Below are 18,202 nucleotides of genomic sequence, written 5' to 3'. Positions count from 1 at the left end.
GGGAGAGGGGCTGTCACATGACACAGCGTGAGGGTACACACGCAGAGATGGGATAGAGGCTGTCACATGACACGGTGCAGGGGTACAGGTGCAGCGCTGGGGAGGGGGTGTCACATGACACGGTGCGAGGGTGCAGGCGCAGAGATGGGAGAGGGGCTGTCACATGACACGGTGCGAGGGTGCAGGTGCAGCGCTGGGGAGGGGCTGTCACATGGTACGGTGCAGAGATACAGATGCAGAGATGGGAGAGAGGCTGTCACATGGCACTGTGTGGGGGTACAGGCTCAGTGCTGGGGAGGGGCTGTCATATGGCACGGGGCGAGGGTACAGACAGAAATGGGAGAGGGGCCGTCACATGGCACGGTGCAGAGGTACAGGCGCAGCGCTGGGGAGGGGCTGTCACATGGCACGGTGCGAGGGTACAGACAGAAATGGGGGAGGGGCTGTCACATGGCATGGTGCAGAGGTACAGGCGCAGCGCTGGGGAGGGGCTGTCACATGGCATGATGCAGAGGTACAGGCGCAGCGCTGGGGAGGGGCTGTCACATGACAGTGCGGGGTTACAGGCGCAGCGCTGGGGAGGGGGTGTCACATGGCATGGTGGGGGGGTACAGGCGCAGCACTAGGGAGAGGCTGTCAAATGGCACGGTGCAAGGGTACAGACACAGAAATGGGAGAGGGGCTGTCACATGGCACGGTGCAGAGGTACAGGCGCAGCGCTGGGGAGGGGCTGTTACATGACACAGTGTGGGGGAACAGACGCAGCGCTGGGGAGCGGCTGTCACATGGTACGGTGCAGAGGTACAGACGCAGCGCTGGGGAGGGGCTGTCACATGGTACGGTGCAGAGGTACAGGCGCAGCGCTGGGGAGGGGCTGTCATATGACACAGTGCGGGGTTACAGGCGCAGCGCTGGGGAGGGGCTGTCACATGGCATGGTGGGGGGGTACAGGCGCAGCACTGGGGAGAGGCTGTCAAATGGCACGGTGCGAGGGTACAGACAGAAATGGGGGAGGGGCTGTCACATGGCATGGTGCAGAGGTACAGGCGCAGCGCTGGGGAGGGGCTGTCACATGGCATGATGCAGAGGTACAGGCGCAGCGCTGGGGAGGGGCTGTCACATGACAGTGCGGGGTTACAGGCGCAGCGCTGGGGAGGGGGTGTCACATGGCATGGTGGGGGGGTACAGGCGCAGCACTAGGGAGAGGCTGTCAAATGGCACGGTGCAAGGGTACAGACACAGAAATGGGAGAGGGGCTGTCACATGGCACGGTGCAGAGGTACAGGCGCAGCGCTGGGGAGGGGCTGTTACATGACACAGTGTGGGGGAACAGACGCAGCGCTGGGGAGCGGCTGTCACATGGTACGGTGCAGAGGTACAGACGCAGCGCTGGGGAGGGGCTGTCACATGGTACGGTGCAGAGGTACAGGCGCAGCGCTGGGGAGGGGCTGTCATATGACACAGTGCGGGGTTACAGGCGCAGCGCTGGGGAGGGGCTGTCACATGGCATGGTGGGGGGGTACAGGCGCAGCACTGGGGAGAGGCTGTCAAATGGCACGGTGCGAGGGTACAGACAGAAATGGGGGAGGGGCTGTCACATGGTATGGTGCAGAGGTACAGGCGCAGCGCTGGGGAGGGGCTGTCACATGGCACTGTGTGGGGGTACAGGCGCAGCGCTGGGGAGGGGCCGTCACATGGCACGGTGCGAGGGTACAGACAGAAATGGGAGAGGGGCCGTCACATGGCACTGTGCAGAGGTACAGGCGCAGCGCTGGGGAGGGGCTGTTACATGACACAGTGTGGGGGTACAGACGCAGCGCTGGGGAGCGGCTGTCACATGGTACGGTGCAGAGGTACAGACGCAGTGCTGGGGAGGGGCTGTCACATGGCACGGTGGGGGGGTACAGGCACAGTGCTGGGGGAGGGACTGTGTCTGGGTGCAGGCAGCACTCATGCTGTAGGGGCCCAGGCAGCACACTGATGGATTCCCCCACCCAATAGGCACCCCTACCCCGTGTGAACCCAACGAGTTCAAGTGCCGGAATGGGCACTGTGCCCTCAAGCTGTGGCGCTGCGATGGGGACAACGACTGTGTGGATGGCTCCGATGAGGTGGACTGCCGTAAGTGTGCTGGCAAGAGTGCCATCCTGCCGCCTTGGGCTGTGCCAGAGAGCTCCCAGCCTTCCCCGGGCCCTGCCCAGCTCGCCCATCCGTGGAGCTGCCAGGGCACCAGCCCTTCTCAGCCCCCAGGCCAACTCCGGGCTGCTGCCTGGTGCCCCTGGAAACGGCCCAGGCTGTTGCTCTGTCCTCCAGGGTGCAAAGGAGACTGAGCAGGGAGGCCAAATAGAGCCGTCTCCTGACTCCCCAGGGACTCTGGGGGCTCGGGCTGGTGGCGGGGTGGGGCTGTGGTGGAGGATGATGTGTGGAAGGGCGCGGCTTGTCCCTTGGTGTCTCTCACCCAGCTGGCGTCCTGTGTCCTGGGGCCAGAGGAGCTGCCATCACCCACACATGATGCCAGCTGGGCTGGGAGTGATGCGGGTCAGGCTGGGGGGTGACACCAGCTGGGCAGGGGACGATGCGGGTCAGGCTGGGGGGTGACACCAGCTGGGCTGGGGGCGATGCGGGTCAGGCGGGGGGGGTGACACCAGCTGGGCAGGGAACGATGCGGGTCAGGCTGGGGCGAGTGATGCCAGCTGGGCGGGGGGCAAATCTGGTCAGACGGGGGGGTATGGCCAGCCATTGCAGGCTTATGCCCGCTAACCCCCTCGTCTCACGCCCCCGCAGCCACCAAGGGCCCCTATGACACCTGCAGCCCCTACCAGTTCTCCTGTGTGTCCAGCCGCACCTGTATCCCAGCCAGCTACCAGTGCGACGAGGAGGCCGACTGCCCCGACCGCTCCGACGAGGTCGGCTGCAGTGAGTGCGGGCATGGGGTGGGCTGTGGGGCCTTTCCCCCAGGGGGAGAGGGATGGGATCAGCCAGCTGGCTTGGCAGTGGGGTGTCTGCCCTCCAAGGAGGGGTGGGAGAGCTGTGGTCCCAGGGTGCCCTCCCCTTGGAGCTGCTGTGGGGCAGCCTCGGCCTGGGGTGGGGGTCGCCTGCCTCCCTCATCTGGTTCCTCCCCCAGCACCGCCGCAAGTCATCACGCCCCCTGAGGAGTCTGTGCAGGCCACCCCCGGACAGACAGTGCGTTTCCACTGCGTGGCCGTCGGTGTGCCCACCCCCATCATCACCTGGAGACTCAACTGGGGCCACATACCTGCCAACAGGAGGTAGGCTGGGGGGGCCTGGTACACCCCATGAAGTGGAGGAGGTGCTTTCAGAAGGGGGCATTGCAGTGTGCAGGGGGGCTCGCAGTGGTGTAGGGGCTTAGCAGTGGGGGAGGGGTGTTGCGGTGGAGGTGCAGTGGGGATTGGCATGGGAGTGCTCTGCAGCGTGTGTGGGGGCTCTGTAGCGGGGGAAGGGCACTGCAGTGGGAGTGCAGTGGGGTTGGCATGAGGGGCTCTGCAGTGCATGGGGAGCGGTGTGTTGGCGTGAAGGACTCTGCAGTGTGTGGGCATTGCAGTGGGGGAGGGACTCTGCAGTGGAAGTTCGGTGGAGTGTTGGCGTTAGGGGGGGCATTGCAGTGGGGGAAGGGTGTTCCAGTGGGATTGCACTGGGGGGTTGGTGTGAGGGGCTCTGCAGTGCATCAGACCCTCTTGCCAGGGCGCCCTCCATTGGGACTTACAGGCACTGCCCTTCCTCCCCTCCCCAGAGTGTCCATAAGCAGCGAGAACGGCCACGGAACGCTGACCATCCGGGACGTGAAGGAGGCCGACCAGGGTGCCTACACCTGTGAAGCCATCAATGCCCGGGGCATGGTATTTGGGATCCCTGATGGCGTGCTGAGCCTCACGCCCCGGCGTGGTGAGTCTGGGGCCCGGCACCCACCCTCTCAGACCTGGCCAGTGAGTGCAGGGCCCCGGGGGGTGGGCTCACTTGTGTGTGACCTCCCCAGCTGTGGCCTTGCAGTCCCTGGGGAGGGGGGAGTTGAACCTGGATGGGGAAGCAGGGTGGGCGGGAACGGGGGACCGACTGGCGTCTGGGACTCCATGGCATCTCCGTGCCCTACCTCATTCCCGTGGGGGGCTTGTGGCACTGGCGGAGACATGGAGCCAGGTCCGTGATGTGCCCCCAGGGCTCCAGGGCCTATCATGGTCTCTCTCCTCTCCTGGCAGGTCCCTGCCCCGAAGGATACTTCCATGTTGAAGGTACCTCCAAGTGCCTGGCCTGCTTCTGCTTCGGCATCACCACGGCTTGCCACAGCACCAGCCGCTACCGGGACCAGATTCGCCTGCGCTTCGACACGCCTGATGACTTCAAGGGTGAGGGGCCAGGAGGGGCAGCTGCCAGTACTATCTGGGCCCTGTCGTGCAACACGCCCTCTTCCTCCCTGGGCCATGGGCACTGCCCTGTGGCTTTGCCAGGGCGAGAATCTGGCTGTAGTTTCCCAGCTGTGCAGCACATCTCCCCGGGAGGAATGCCCCCCATGAGGGGTGTGAGCTCACCGAGGTGGCCTAGCCTCAGGCCTCGGCCCCCTGCTGCTGCACGCGCTGGCCTGGGAGGGCTAGTGTGGGCCATGGAAGGGTGGCTCAGGTTGGCTGCCCAGCTTGGAAAGCAAATTAACTAGCAGTTAGAGGAACGGCTTCCAGAGTGGCTGGCTGCAGACAGGGCTGGGGTGGAGGGGTTTGTAGGGCCCGCATGGCTGGACAATTTTCTCTAAGCTGACTCCTGGCCAGTCAGGCCCCACTCTGGTTCCTGGCTTGTGCAGCAGGTGCCCTCATGATGGGCCGAGGACTGGTACAGAGCTATTCCACAGACTCGCTCTGGCAGCCAGACCAGAAGGGTCTCATCAGCCGCAGCTCAGCTCTGGGGGCAGGAGGGGGCTCGAGGGAGGGCAGTGGGTCTTGTGGGGGGCCCCTCGCAGCAGCCATCTCCCCATGCAGCCCTGCCCCTCTCCACATGGCTGAGTGCTTGTGACGTAATGAGTATAACATAACATCTCACTGAAAGGTGACAGGTCCAGAAAGAGTTAATTAACTCACCTCACCGACTGACCTGACCCATGGGTGAACCTTAAGGACTGGTTAGCAAGATCTGTAAATGAACAGAGCTTTGAAATGCAAGGGGAGGTGTTTGCTCAGGTCTTGTGATGTAAGCAAACCAGTCTTGTCTATTGCTATAGTTTTAATTCAAAGATCAAAAAAGGAATATTAACATTTGATGATGATACTTGAGTGACCTCAGCTGGCACCCACGGGCAGCACCGTCACAGTGCTGTACTGGGAGCAAGGGGACGCTGAGCCTTTCCCCCTCCTGGCCAGGTGTGAACGTGACGACACCAGCGCAGCCAGGGACGCTGCCCCTCTCTTCCACACAGCTCCAGATCGACCCAGCCCTGCAGGAGTTCCAGCTCGTGGACCTGTCCAGGAGGTTCCTGACACACGACTCCTTCTGGACATTGCCCAGCCAGTTCCTGGGCAACAAGGTGAAGGGCCGGGACCGGGTACACCCCAGGGCAGGGAGGGGACAGCAGTCTGGGAGGGAAGGTGGCAAGTGGAGTTGCCCATCCCTCTGCTGGCACCCTCCGTGGCACAGGGAAGTGTCCGCTTTGCTGGGGGACTCTGGGGCCGGAACTGTGCCACCGTGCATGGCAGCTTAGTGCCACATCCCCAGGGGCCTGGTGACTGTGCAGCCCAGCTGGTGCTGGAGAACAGAGGGTCCCCTCTAGACAAGCAGCCTCACGTGGGTTAGAGTGGGGTGAAGGCTCTGGCTGTACCCTGCCCATGCCCCAGGAGCGCCCCCGCTGGCTGGTCTGATGACGCCCTGTCAGTGAAGAGCCAAGGGGGAGCCGTGCTGGCCTGAGGCCCTGTGGATAGCAATGGAGGGGCTGGGTTCTTTGCAGTGCTCGCAGGGCTGCCCCCGGGGCTGCATGCTGACCTGAGCTCTGCCGCTGGTTGCAGGTGGACTCCTACGGCGGGTACCTCAGCTTCAAAGTGCGCTATGGGCTGGCACGCGGCCAGTCAGAGCCCGTGCAGAAGTCCAACGTGGTGATTGTGGGGAATGGGCAGAAGCTCATCTACCGGGTACAGGTGCCTACCCAGCCGTCGGTCGTCAACCAGCGCCAGATTCACTTCACAGAGGTGGGTGCTGCTGGAGAGGCAGCGGGCCCCGCGGGCCCCACATGCCCAGGGAGGGCTGAGGGCATCTGTCCCCTGTGGCATGCCCTCTCAGCCACCTGTGCCAATGACTGCGTGTTCAGCCTACTCACTTGGCTTCCAGTAGGGCTCTCGCACCGTGCGGGGGGTGCTGTTCTGCGGCTCATCCTGGCTGGCACTGCCGTGCCCAGCTGGCCCCTTGCAGAGGCGGGAGGCAGGCCCATCCAGGCAACCAAGACTCGTTCTGTGGCTCACTAAGTGCCCCCAGATGCCTGTGGGCAGCTCCAGGGCAGGCAAAGGGAGCGGGAAGCTGGGGTGAAGGAGAAGAGATGCTGAGACCCGCTGCTCATCCTCAGCTCCTTAGCAAGGGTGTCCCGCACTGGGCGTGATGCACTCAGGGGAAACAAAGGCTGCTTTGGCTTTCTCTGCCAGCTCCTTCCTGGCCCCTGATTGCCAGGAGCACATGGCCAGGGGATTCCCCTGCTCTCCAGTCACCGAGGCAGAGGTATGCGGACATGGTATGTCGCATCCAGTGCGGTTGTCAGCAACATGAATGGGCTTCTGCAGCTGCTGTTTGCCCTGCCCTCTGGGTGCAGTGCTGCGATGCCCCCTGGTCTGTATCGCCCTGTGTTCCTGGCATGCACTCAGGGGGCGAATGCAACATTGTCCCTCCCCTGGGCCTTTCCCAGGAGAACTGGCAGCAGGAGACGGGCGCCCCGGTGAGCCGGGAGATGCTGCTTCTGGCCCTGCAGAACCTGGAGAGCATCCTGGTGCAGACGGTCTACGACAACAGGATGGCGAGCGTGGGTCTGAGTGACATCGCCATGGACACCACCACCGTGGAGCTCACCAGCCAGGGCGTGGCACAGGGCGTCGAGGAGTGCAGGTGCCATCAGGAAACTGCCTGGGTGGGGCAGGGGGAGTCGCCTGCTTCCCAGGGAGCTCAGGGCCCCATTGTTCTGGGCCCAGGGAGCCGTGGGCTGGCTGGTGCCTCTCTTCCCTGTGGGCACCATATAGCCAGGAGGCACCATTGCTGCAGCAAGTCAGGAGCCCAAACTCGGCTTGGTCCCCTGTGACAGGGCTGTGCCCCTGCTGCTGTGCTGCGGGTCCCCCAGTGCCTGACACAGGTCCCCCCCCGCCCCAGTGCCTGCCGTGGACTCCCCAGTGCCTGCCATTGGTCCCCCCTGTGTGCCGCAGGTCCCCCAGTGCCTGATGCAGGCCCCCCCCAGTGCCTGCCATGGGTCCCCCCTGTGTGCCGCAGGTCCCCCCAGTTCCTGCCATGGGCTCCCCAGTGCCTGCATGGGTCCCCTCTGTGCGCTGTGGGTCCCCCCCAGTGCCTGACGCAGGTCCCACCCAGTGCCTGCCATGGGTCCCCCCTGTGTGCTGTAGGTCCCCCAGTGCCTGACGTGGGTCCTCCCCAGTGCCTGCCATGGGTCCCCCCTGTATGCCGCAGGGCCCCCAGTGCCTGCTATGGGCTCCCCAGTGCCTTCATGGGTCCCCTCTGTGTGCCGTAGGTCCCCCACTGCCTGATGCAGGTCCCCCCCAGTGCCTGATGCAGGTCCCCCCCCAGTGCCTGCCATGGGTCCCCCCTGCAAACTACATGTCCCCCAGTGCCTGACACGGGTCCCCACTGTGTGCTGTGGGTCCCCCAGTGCCTGACGCAGGTGCTCCCCAGTTCCTGCCATGGGCTCCCCAATGCCTGTGCTGCGAAGAGGCAGGGAGCCCAGCGGAGAGGCACGGGGGCACTGCAGGGGGGCAAGGGGCACTGCGGGGAAGCAGGAGGGCACTGTAGGGAGGCAGGGGGCACTGTGGGGAAGCAGGGGGCACTGCAGAGAGGCACGGGGACACTGCAGGGAGACAGGGGGCACTGCGGGGAGGCACGAGGGCACACCAGAGAGGCACGGGGGCACTGCAGGGGGCACTGCGGGGAAGCAGGAGGCACTGCGGAGAGGCATGGGGCACTGCAGGGAGGCGGGGGCACAGTGGAGAGGCAGGGGGGCATGGCAGGGGGGCACTGTGGAGAGGCATGGGGACACTGCAGGGAGGCAGGGGGCACTGCGGGGAAGTACTACGGACTGTGCAGTACCCTCAGTGCTGGAGTATCCCATTCCCGAACCAAGAAAGGGCAGCTGCCTCAGGGCATGACCCGAGGGACCAACCTGCTGTCCCCAGCCCCTAGTGAGTGGGGAGGGGATCACTCCAGCTGGCTCCCCTCCCCCACTGTAGAGACTCGGCCATTGCCGCTGCTCAGGCTCCATCCCCACTGGAACCAGGGTGGGAGGCAGCATCCTGAGCCCGCGGGATTACCAGGGGGAATGTCAGCCGAGCCCTTGGATTTCCTTAGCCTGGGACTGTCCCACTCCTTGCGTCCAGCTCCTCTGACTCCCTTCCAGGTGCCCCATCGGCTACTCGGGCCTGTCCTGCGAGAGGTGCGATGCCCGGTTCGAGCGGGTACGCGAGGGCCCCTACCTCGGCACCTGCTCCGGCTGCAATTGCCACGGGCACTCCAGCTCTTGTGACCGGGTCTACGGCTACTGTCTGGTAAGGGACAGGGCCTGGCTACCTCCTGCCCCCGCCAGCAACGGGAGGGTGGGGCAGACGCCAAGCGGGCTGGAGCAGGACTCTATGCACCAGCCAGTCCTGGGCTCTCTCCTTTAGGCACGTGCTGGCCGTGCCAGGTAGACCGTGGATGGGCAGTGCCCCTCGTGACGTGCCCAGTCCAGTGCATGCTGGGACATCTGAGCGCAGAGGGGAGTCACTGTCAGGGGTAGGGTTGTGCTCCCTTGTTCACGGTGTGGTGCTGCGTAGCGTGGGTGGCATTGCCTGCCAGGGGCACTGTGCCCCTCGCAGTTTCCTGGAGCCTCAATGACCCATCTCCTCCCTCCGCCAGAACTGCCAGCACAACACAGAGGGGCCTCAGTGTAACAAGTGCAAACCTGGCTTCTTTGGAGATGCCACCAGAGGCAACGCCACGGCCTGTCGGCCCTGCCCCTGCCCCTACACCGACTCTGCGCGCAGGTGAGTGCTGGGAGGGCACCCCCAGTGGCTCGCAGGGTGTAGGCGCCCCATTGCTGGGCTGCTCTGTGCCTGGCTCCATGCTCCCCGGGGGCACGCAGGGTGCTAACTGTCTCTGCTTTGCTGCCTGCAGGTTCTCCGACACGTGCTTTCTGGACACAGACGGCCAGGCCACATGCGATGCCTGCGCCCAGGGCTACACGGGGCGACGCTGTGAGAGGTGGGTCCCCGGGGTGCTGGTGGAGCAGAGGGGATGTTAGCCCAGGGCGCTGGGGGGTTCACCTAGATGGGGAAGGCTGCGGGGAGAGGTAAGCTGAGGGGGCCAGATGGGCCTGGTGTTTTTGTGGGGGATGGGCAGCAGGGATGGCACTGGCTCCACGGGAGAGAGAAGGGCATGGACCGGGGGAGCCCTTGGGGGACAGGACACTCTGAGAGCTCTCCCACAGTGGGAGATGGAACCTGCCCCATAGAGGGGACACCCATGGCCTTGCTCCAGGACGGCCCGTCTGACCCGGCATTTCGTTCGATTTCCCTGTAGCTGTGCCCGTGGCTATGAAGGGAACCCCATGCAGCCGGGCGGGAGTTGCGTGCGAACCAGTGAGTACCCCCTCATGCCCTCTGCAGTAAGTTCCCCCAGCCCTTGGCATCCTGGGAGAGAGACCTCAGCCTCGCCCCAGGCAGGGGCTGTGCCCGGAGCCATCCTGGCGGTGCTATGGGCTCTGCTGGGGACCCACAGCTATCCCTAGGGTCGTGCCCAGCCCCTCAATGAGGAGACTGACAGTCTGGATCTATCTCCTGGGCAGGGCCTCCTCAAACATCATGCTGCCCTTGGAGGAGCCCCCAAACTGGGCCCTGCCGTCTCTGGCCCCTGAGCAGTGCGCACCGAGACCCCTGCACCATAGCCTTGAGCCTTGTGTTTGGGAGCCATCAGTGGGCAGGACAGAATCACTGTGACCCTTGAGAGAACTCCCCCAGCGTCTCCCAGCCCCCTCACTCCATCCCCTCATGATCTCATCTGGACCCAGAACGCCCCAGGGCACAATGGGCACTGCAGCTGCTGATTAGTGTCGTGGCCTCATCCCACTCTGACGCCCCTGGCTGCACAGACACCAGCCAGTGCCAAGCAGCCGGGGCTGCCCCAGGGCATGGTAGCGGGAGACGAGTGGTTTGGAGGGTGGGTGAGTGTCTGACTGGCTGCAAACCCCTCTGCTTCCCCAGGCCAGGAGATCATACAGTGTGACGAGCGGGGGAGCAGTGACTCCACAGGAGGCGCCTGCCGCTGTAAGGTACGGTGCGGTGCTGTGCGGTGCTGCGCGGTTCGGTGCAGTGCTGCGCGGTGCTCTGTGGTGCGGCGCAGTGCTGCGCGGCACGGCACGTTGCTGTGTGGCACGGTGCGGTGCTGTGTGGTGCTGTACTGTGCAATGCAGTGTGGTACAATGTTGTGTGGTGTGATATGATGCAGTACGGCATGGTATGGCGTGATACTCGATGGTCTGGTGCAGTGCAGTGCGGTGTGGTGAGGAGCAGTGCAATACAGGGCTGTGCAGTTCGGTGGTGTGCGGTTGTTTCAGTGCAGTGCTGTGCAGTGTGATATGGTGTGGCACAGTGCTGCGCGGTGCGATACAGTGCAGTACGGTGTGGTGAGGTGCGGCGTTGCATGGTACAGTGTAATATGGTATGGTATGGGGCGGTGTGGTTCACTGCAATACGAGGCAGTGTGGTTTGGTGTTGCACAGTGTGTTGCACTGCAGCATGGTGCTGTGCAGTGTGGTGCTGAGCAGCGCATTGCAGCATGGTGTGTTACAATGCAGCTTAGCCCTATGCAGTGCCATGTGGTGCGTTGCAGTGCTGCATGGTGCAGTGTGGCGCAGTGTAGTGCTGTACAGTGCATTTCAGTGTGGCACACTACTGCATGGTGTGGTGTGGCACAACACGGTGCTCTGCAGTGTGTTGCAGTGCGGTGCAGTGCTGCATGTTGTGGTGCTGTGCGATGCAGTGTAGTGTGACCCCACTGGCTTGGGGAGCACATTGTGGTGACAGGGATTTGAACAGCAGAAGTGAGAAGCTGAAGCGAGTAGTTGGGTGCTGCCTTCCAGACTGTGGGGAAGGGCCTGCCCTGAGGCTGGGGGCACATGGAGAGGTTTGCAGTAGACAGCTGCATTCGGAGGTCCCAGGGCTCCTGCACCACCCTCTCCCCTAGGGCTCAGGCCCTCGGCCCCGGCCACTCCCATGTGCCCTGTACTGGCTCCATGCCAGGGGCATCGTCCGTTCTGGGGGTGCTGCAGGGGCGGCTCTGTTCCCTGGGGTCAGGAAGGGAGAGGAGGGGACTCTCAGCCCGGCCTGAGTATAGTGACCCTCCCCAGCCATTGTGCTGGGCAGCTGCTCTGCCATCTCTGTGGCTCACCTTCAACCGCGGCAGCTGTGCCCTGCAGCCCTTTGCCTGGAGCTGCACCTGCTAGTGCCACCAGCATGCCCCTGTGGGTGCAGGACTCAGGGAACTCCCCCTCCCCTGGGGTCCCCAGACAGAGCCAGCACTCCTTAGGGCCCTTGCACCCAGCGCCAGGTCTTGTTGGTGCCATGCCCACCTGAGAGCGGGCCAGAGGCCCAGGCCAACACTGGATGGGTTGGACCCTGGAGGACAGGCTACATTGGAGCCCTGGGACCCTGCCAGGCTGGAGCAGTGTGGGAGGGGGCAGTGGGAGCAGCCCTGCTGTGTGCCCAGCCTGCGCTGTGTTGCTTGGTGCCATCCCTCCGTCTCTTCTTCAGCCCAATGTGGCGGGACGTCTCTGCAATGAGTGCACGTCTGGAGCCTTCCACTTGAGCGAGCAGAACCCCGATGGCTGCCTGAAGTGCTTCTGCATGGGGGTGTCCCAGCAGTGCGCCAGCTCCTACTGGAACAGAGAGCAGGTACCACCCGCGGGCAGCACCTTCCCCCCCCCAGAGAGCCCCACCAGGCAGGTACACCCCACGGGCAGCACCTCCCACCCCAACACCCTCAGAGCAGGTACCCCCTGCAGGCAGCACCTCCCCCCCCAGAGAGCCCCACCAGGCAGGTACCCCCCACGGGCAGCACCTCCCACTCCGACACCCTCAGATCAGGTACCCCCTGCAGGCAGCACCTCTCCCCCCCCAGACCCCTCAGAGCAGGAACTGCCTGTGGGCAGCACCTCCCCACACAGAGACCCCCTCAGAGCAGGTACCCCCCGCAGGCATCACCTCCCCCGCCCCGGTACCCCCCACGGGCAGCACCTCCCCCCCCAAGACCCCTCAGAGCAGGAACTGCCCACGGGCAGCACCTCTCCACACAGAGACTCCCTCAGAGCAGGTAACCCCATGGGCAGCGCCACCCCACCCAGAAAGTCTCACCGGGCAGGTACCCTCCGTGGGCAGCGCCACCCCACCCAGAGAGCCCTGCTGGGCATATACTGCCAGTGGGTAACACCTCCCTACCCAGAGAACCCCAAGGGGCAGATACCACCCACGGGCAGCACCTCCCCATCCAGAGAACCCCACCGGGCAGGTACCGCCTGCGGACAGCGCCTCCCCACCCAGAGAGCCCCGCCGGGCAGGGGCATGGCCTCATCAGCTAACCTTCAGTGGGGCCAGTAGATCCGCCCATGTCAAGCGCCGCGTTCACTGGCCTGCCCCCCACGTCCTCGATGCAGACGGGTGTGCTCACCCTGTGCCAGACACGGAGCCCCCAAGAGGGCAGTGAGGCACAGTGAACCCAGGTGTCCTGCTCCGGACGTAGGGCCACCAGTTGATGCTGTTTGTGTTGCAGGTGCGGGCCCTGGATGGTGAGCGGGCAGACTTCAGCCTGGCCAACCTGGCCAACACCCGCACGGTCAGCGAGGGCATCCGCTCCCCCAGCCATGCTGAGTTGGCCTTTTCCGCCTTCCACACCCTGCCCCGCGATGTCTACTACTGGGTGCTGCCTGACCGCTTCAGGGGAGACAAGGTGCCCCCCTCCACTCCATGGTGCCTGTGGCTGACGCGGCCTCCCTCCTGGCAGGATGGGCTGGCAGCATCATAGTGCGGGGGAAGGGTGGGCACTGGGGGAGGGCAGGTGCTCTGGGTGCGAGCAAAGAGATGGAGTGGAGGAGGCTATGGGTGGGGCCAGATGGTGGGATGGGGGAGGCTATGGGTGGTGGGGGCAGGGGATGCTATGGGCAAGGCAAGGCAGGGCAGTGGGATGGAGGAGGGTATGGGCAGGGGGCTGGGCTGTGGGGCTGGGGGTGGGGCATGCTGTGGGTAGGGCAGAGCGGTGGGATGGAGGAGGGTATGGGCAGGGGGCTGGGCTGGGCTGGGGAAAGGGGAGGCTGTGGGCAGGGCAGGGCTGGGCAGTGGGATGGAGGAGGGTATGGGCAGCGGGCTGGGCTGTGGGGCTGGGGGCGGGGGATGCTGTGGGCAGGGCTGGGCAGTGGGATGGAGGAGGGTATGGGCAGCGGGCTGGGCGGTGGGGCTGGGGGCGGGGGATGCTGTGGGCAGGGCTGGGCAGTGGGATGGAGGAGGGTATGGGCAGCGGGCTGGGCGGTGGGGCTGGGGGCGGGGGATGCTGTGGGCAGGGCTGGGCAGTGGGATGGAGGAGGGTATGGGCAGCGGGCTGGGCTGTGGGGCTGGGGGCGGGGGATGCTGTGGGCAGGGCTGGGCAGTGGGATGGAGGGGGGGATGGGCAGGGGGTTGGGCCGTGGGGCTGGGGAAAGGGGAGGCTGTGGGCAGGGCAGGGCGGTGGGATGGAGGAGGGTATGGGCAGGGGGCTGGGCCGTGGGGCTGGGGAAAGGGGAGGCTGTGGGCAAGGCCGGATGGTGGGACAGGGGAGGCTGTGGGGCCTGCGGGCAGGGCAGGCTGTGAACAGTGGGGTGGCTGTGGGCAGGGCTGGGCGGCCAGGCCATGTTCATCTCTCCGGCTGAGTGGCGCTGCCCCACACAGGTGACCTCATATGGTGGGGAGCTGCACTACACCCTTATACACAGCGCGGTGCCCGGCGCCCAGCCCCTGCCCGGCCAACCCGACGTGCTTCTGAGTGGCAACGGCATCTTCCTGGAGCACTTCGCCGAGGCCGGCCCCCTGCCGGGGACCCCCACCCGATTCACAGTCCCCTTCCGAGAGGTGAGAGCATGGGTGGCCCCTGCAGGAGCTCCGCCCTCAGGGAGTGGGATGGGACCCCAGCGCCCCTCACCCATCAGCCTGAGTATCACAGAGCCGGTGCCTGGGTGCCCCAGGGCTAACCCATAGTGCCCTGCCAGGGTGCCCTGCCCTCACTCCCAGTGACCTCTGCCCACTGACTGGCCCATCGCCCCGCGGGTGGGAGCGCGTATGCCTGCTGCTTGGGGACATGCCATACTATAAAGTACCCAGAATCCCCTGCTCCACCAGCGGCAGCGACTGCTAGAGCACCCTGGGCTCCAACCTGCTACAGCCTGTGTGTGGGGAGCGGGGCTGGCGCGGGTGGCGCATGTGGCTAACAAGTGGCCGGTCACCCTGGCATTTGCTGTGTCCTCCCTAGCGTGCTTGGCGCCGAGCTGACGGGCAGGATGCCACGCGGGAGCACCTGTTGATGGCGCTGGCCGATATCGACCTTTTCATGATCCGGGCATCGTACATGGACAGGCCGGCGGAGAGCAGGTAACGTGGGCGCCAGGGACCGGCCCTGGCCTCAGGCTCCAGCCTGGCAAGAGGCAGCCAGGGGCTCGGAGCATGGGAGAAGCCATCTTTGCTGGTGTCCCAGCTGAGCCCATTCTGTGGGGAAAGGGCCAGTCTGCCAGGCTGAGAGACAGTGCCAGCTATGACTGCTCCCCAGCCTTGTGCACACCCCACACGTATGCATCATACACACTTCACGCATGCACCATACACACACCACACCTGTGCATATGGACATGCCACACACACACCCTCCGCACCAGACCTGAAACTCTCGTGCCAGTACCAGTGCAGCTCCCTGCTGGGGAGCCAGACGCTGCAAGTTTTGGGATCCTCCTCTTCTTGCCCCCTGAAGCCTTCCTGCCCTTGACCCTGGCTGAGCCTCGGAGAAGGCCCTTCCTTGCAGTGGCGTGGGGCCCAGCTGATCTGGGGGGTCAGAGGCTGTTCCTGGGTCCGGCGTGCCAGAGGGCAGTGCGATGGGACAGCAGGAGAGAGGCTGCTCTGAATTCAGCCGCGGTAGCTGCCTCTGCCTTGTTCCAGGGACCCCCGCTTCTCAAGCTGCTATGTACCTCTCTGAAAAGCAGGGAGTGCGTCCCCTCTGATGGGACAGGTGGGCATGGAAGGCTTCTGTCCCCCAGACAAACCTGGGACACAGCTGCCCAGGCACAAAGGCTCCAGGATGGAGGGTGACCCTTGATCTCGCTGTCTCACCTGGGATCCCGTGGAGTCTGGCTGTGACCCTTGGGAGATCCCGGCCGGGGCCAGGGACTGGCTGTGCCCAGGCAGCCTGGCCCAGGCCTGTCTCTCTGCGGATGCTGAGCTCCCTCCTGGCCTCTTGTCTCCCAGGCTCTCCAACATCCACATGGACGTGGCCGTGCCCCACGCCACTGGCCTGGAGCGGGCGGTGGAGGTGGAGGAGTGCACCTGTCCCCCTGGCTACCGCGGCCCTTCCTGCCAGGTGAGTCTGGCCCTGGAGTAGGCACACAGGGCAGCAGCACCCCCTCTGGCTTGGGGGGCAGCCTCCTCCATGGCATTGAGAGCCATGCAGCAGGGGCACCTCTCAGGTCCAGAGATAACGCTGCCTGGCGCTAGATGGCAGCTGTGGGGTGCAAGCCCTCTGCTCCTCCCTTCAGCTGCTGGGCAGCCCTGCTGGAGGGGTTGTTGTCCTACCGGTGCCTGGCCTGGGTGGCAATGGGGCCCTCACTGGCGTACAGGGAGTCAGGGAGCAGTCCCAGTGTTGGGGAGGCTCTAACTGTGTCACCTGGGGGCAGTGTCTGAGCCGTATCATGGGGGCTGGGCAGCGTGCCCCATGCCAGCATGACAGCTGCATGGCCTATTTGGAACTGGAGGGCCAGGGGGCCCATGCTGAGTGAGTCTGATCTGTGTGCCAGACCGACCTCTTTGCTGCTGTGTGTGGCGCTGACTCCGGGGGGGTGGGCGGGGGCAGCAAGAGGGCGCGTGGAGCGGGGGTTGCAGCAAGAAAGGCAGCAGCCTCCCGGCCATTCTGAGCATGGAGTCCAAAGGACAAAGCTCCCTGAGAGACCCTCCCTTGGCCTGAGCTGGAGGGAGGGGTCTGGGGGTGGCATACCTTGCCTGGCACCGGGGGAGGGTCCCAGCCATGCCTGGCACCTGGGGCAGGGTCCCAACCCTGCCAGGCCCCAGGGGAAGGTCCCGGCCCTGCCTGGCGCCGAAGGAGGGTCCCAGCCCTGCCTGGCGCCTGGGGCAGGGTCCCAAGCCTACCAGGCCCTGGGGGAAGGTCCCAGCCCTGCCTGGTGCTGGGGGTGGGTCTCAGCCCTGCCAGGCACCAGGGGAGGGTCTCAACCCTGCCTGGCGCCTGGGGCAGTGTCCCAAACCTGCCAGACCCCGGGGGAAGGTCCCAGCCCTGCCTGGTGCCGGGGGAGGGTCCCAGCCCTGCCTGGTGCCTGGGGGAGGGTCCCAGCTGTGCCTGGCGCCGGGGGAGGGTCCCAGCCCTGCCTGGTGCTGGGGGAGGGTGGATTTAGAAACCCACTGGCCCTGTTCTCTCCCCCAAGGACTGCGACGTGGGCTATGCTCGCACCTCCAGCGGCCTCTACCTGGGTACCTGTGAGCGCTGCGACTGCAACGGGCACTCGGGCGAGTGTGATGCCGAGACGGGAGACTGCCAGGTGAGCCCTGCCGCTGTGAGCTACCCTATCTGGGGTGGGTCCATGAGGGCAGTTGTGTGACTCAGCAGGGATTTTCCCTGCCATGTGACATCCTGCATTCTGCCCTGGCCTGGCTGCTCCCAGGGCTTCCTGTAGGGCTTGGAGCAGAGGGCCTGTGCCCAGAGCCATGCCAGCCAGCTCCCCTCAGGGAGCCCTTGGCGAGCTCCCTGGCTCTGGGGAATGAGGATGGCCTGGGACAGGCAGTGGGTGCCAGTGACCTATGCAGCACCTTGTTGGGTATCTGGGGCTCCAGGTTCCTGGGCAGGTGCTAGGCTGCAGTGAGAGTGAGGGGGTGTCAGAGTGGAGCTGGCAGGGCCTGGCTATAAGAGAAAAGAATATAAGAACAGCCAGAGTGGGTCAGACCAAAGGTCCATCTAGCCCAGTATCCTGTCTGGCAACAGTGGCCAATACCAGGTGTCCCAGAGGGAATGAACAGAACAGGGAATCATCAGGTGATCCATCCCTTGTCGCCTGTTCCCAGCTTCTGACAAACAGAGGCTAAGGACACCATTCCTGCCCAGGCTGTCTGATAGCCACTGATGGACGTGTCCTCCATGAACTTATCTAGTTCTTTTTTGAACCTTGTTATAGTCTTGGCCTTCACAACATCCTCTGGGAAGGAGTCCCATAGACTGACTGTGCATTGTGTGGAAATATACTTCCTTTTGTTTGTTTTAAACCTGCTACCTATTAATGTCATTGGGTGACCCCCAGTTCTTGTGTTATGAGAAGGAGTAAATAACACTTCCTTATTTACTTTCTCCACACCAGCCATGATTTTATAGACCTCTATCATATCCCCCCTTAGTCATCTCTTTTCCAAGATGAAAACTCCCCTCAGTCTTATTAATCTCACCTCACATGGAAGCTGTTCCAGACCCCTAATAATTTTTGTTGCCCTTTTCTGAATCTTTTCCATTCCAATATATCTTTTATGAGATGGAGTGACCACATCTGCACACAGTATTCAAGATGTGGGTGTACCATGGATTTATACAGAGGCAATATGATATTTTCTGTCTTATTATCTATCCCTGTCTTAATGATGCCCAACATTCTGTTCGCGTTTTTGTCTGCCACGCCACATTCAGAGAACTATCCACAGTGACTCCAAGATCTCTTTCTTGAGTGGTAACAGCTAATTTACACCCCATCATTTTAAATGTA

General features: G+C 64.0%; 1 protein-coding gene across 1 annotated transcript in view; it reads left to right on the top strand.

The window, feature by feature from the left end:
- HSPG2 (heparan sulfate proteoglycan 2) overlaps window positions 1-18,202 on the top strand; it is a 200,523-nt gene that overhangs the window by 61,639 nt on the left and 120,682 nt on the right. Inside the window, exons 11-29 of the mRNA XM_075060406.1 lie at window positions 2,002-2,121; window positions 2,785-2,916; window positions 3,125-3,269; window positions 3,752-3,903; window positions 4,215-4,361; window positions 5,361-5,524; window positions 6,000-6,179; window positions 6,884-7,080; window positions 8,588-8,735; window positions 9,085-9,212; window positions 9,343-9,429; window positions 9,748-9,806; window positions 10,428-10,495; window positions 11,976-12,116; window positions 12,991-13,167; window positions 14,139-14,318; window positions 14,716-14,834; window positions 15,699-15,810; window positions 16,883-16,996. Coding sequence (XP_074916507.1) covers window positions 2,002-2,121; window positions 2,785-2,916; window positions 3,125-3,269; window positions 3,752-3,903; window positions 4,215-4,361; window positions 5,361-5,524; window positions 6,000-6,179; window positions 6,884-7,080; window positions 8,588-8,735; window positions 9,085-9,212; window positions 9,343-9,429; window positions 9,748-9,806; window positions 10,428-10,495; window positions 11,976-12,116; window positions 12,991-13,167; window positions 14,139-14,318; window positions 14,716-14,834; window positions 15,699-15,810; window positions 16,883-16,996 — 2,570 coding nt within the window. The remainder of the gene's footprint in view (window positions 1-2,001; window positions 2,122-2,784; window positions 2,917-3,124; window positions 3,270-3,751; window positions 3,904-4,214; window positions 4,362-5,360; window positions 5,525-5,999; window positions 6,180-6,883; window positions 7,081-8,587; window positions 8,736-9,084; window positions 9,213-9,342; window positions 9,430-9,747; window positions 9,807-10,427; window positions 10,496-11,975; window positions 12,117-12,990; window positions 13,168-14,138; window positions 14,319-14,715; window positions 14,835-15,698; window positions 15,811-16,882; window positions 16,997-18,202) is intronic.

This window comes from Chelonoidis abingdonii, chromosome 23, assembly GCF_003597395.2.
Source record: "Chelonoidis abingdonii isolate Lonesome George chromosome 23, CheloAbing_2.0, whole genome shotgun sequence".
Taxonomy (NCBI): domain Eukaryota; kingdom Metazoa; phylum Chordata; order Testudines; family Testudinidae; genus Chelonoidis; species Chelonoidis abingdonii.
This window is presented reverse-complemented; position numbering and strand designations above follow the sequence as displayed.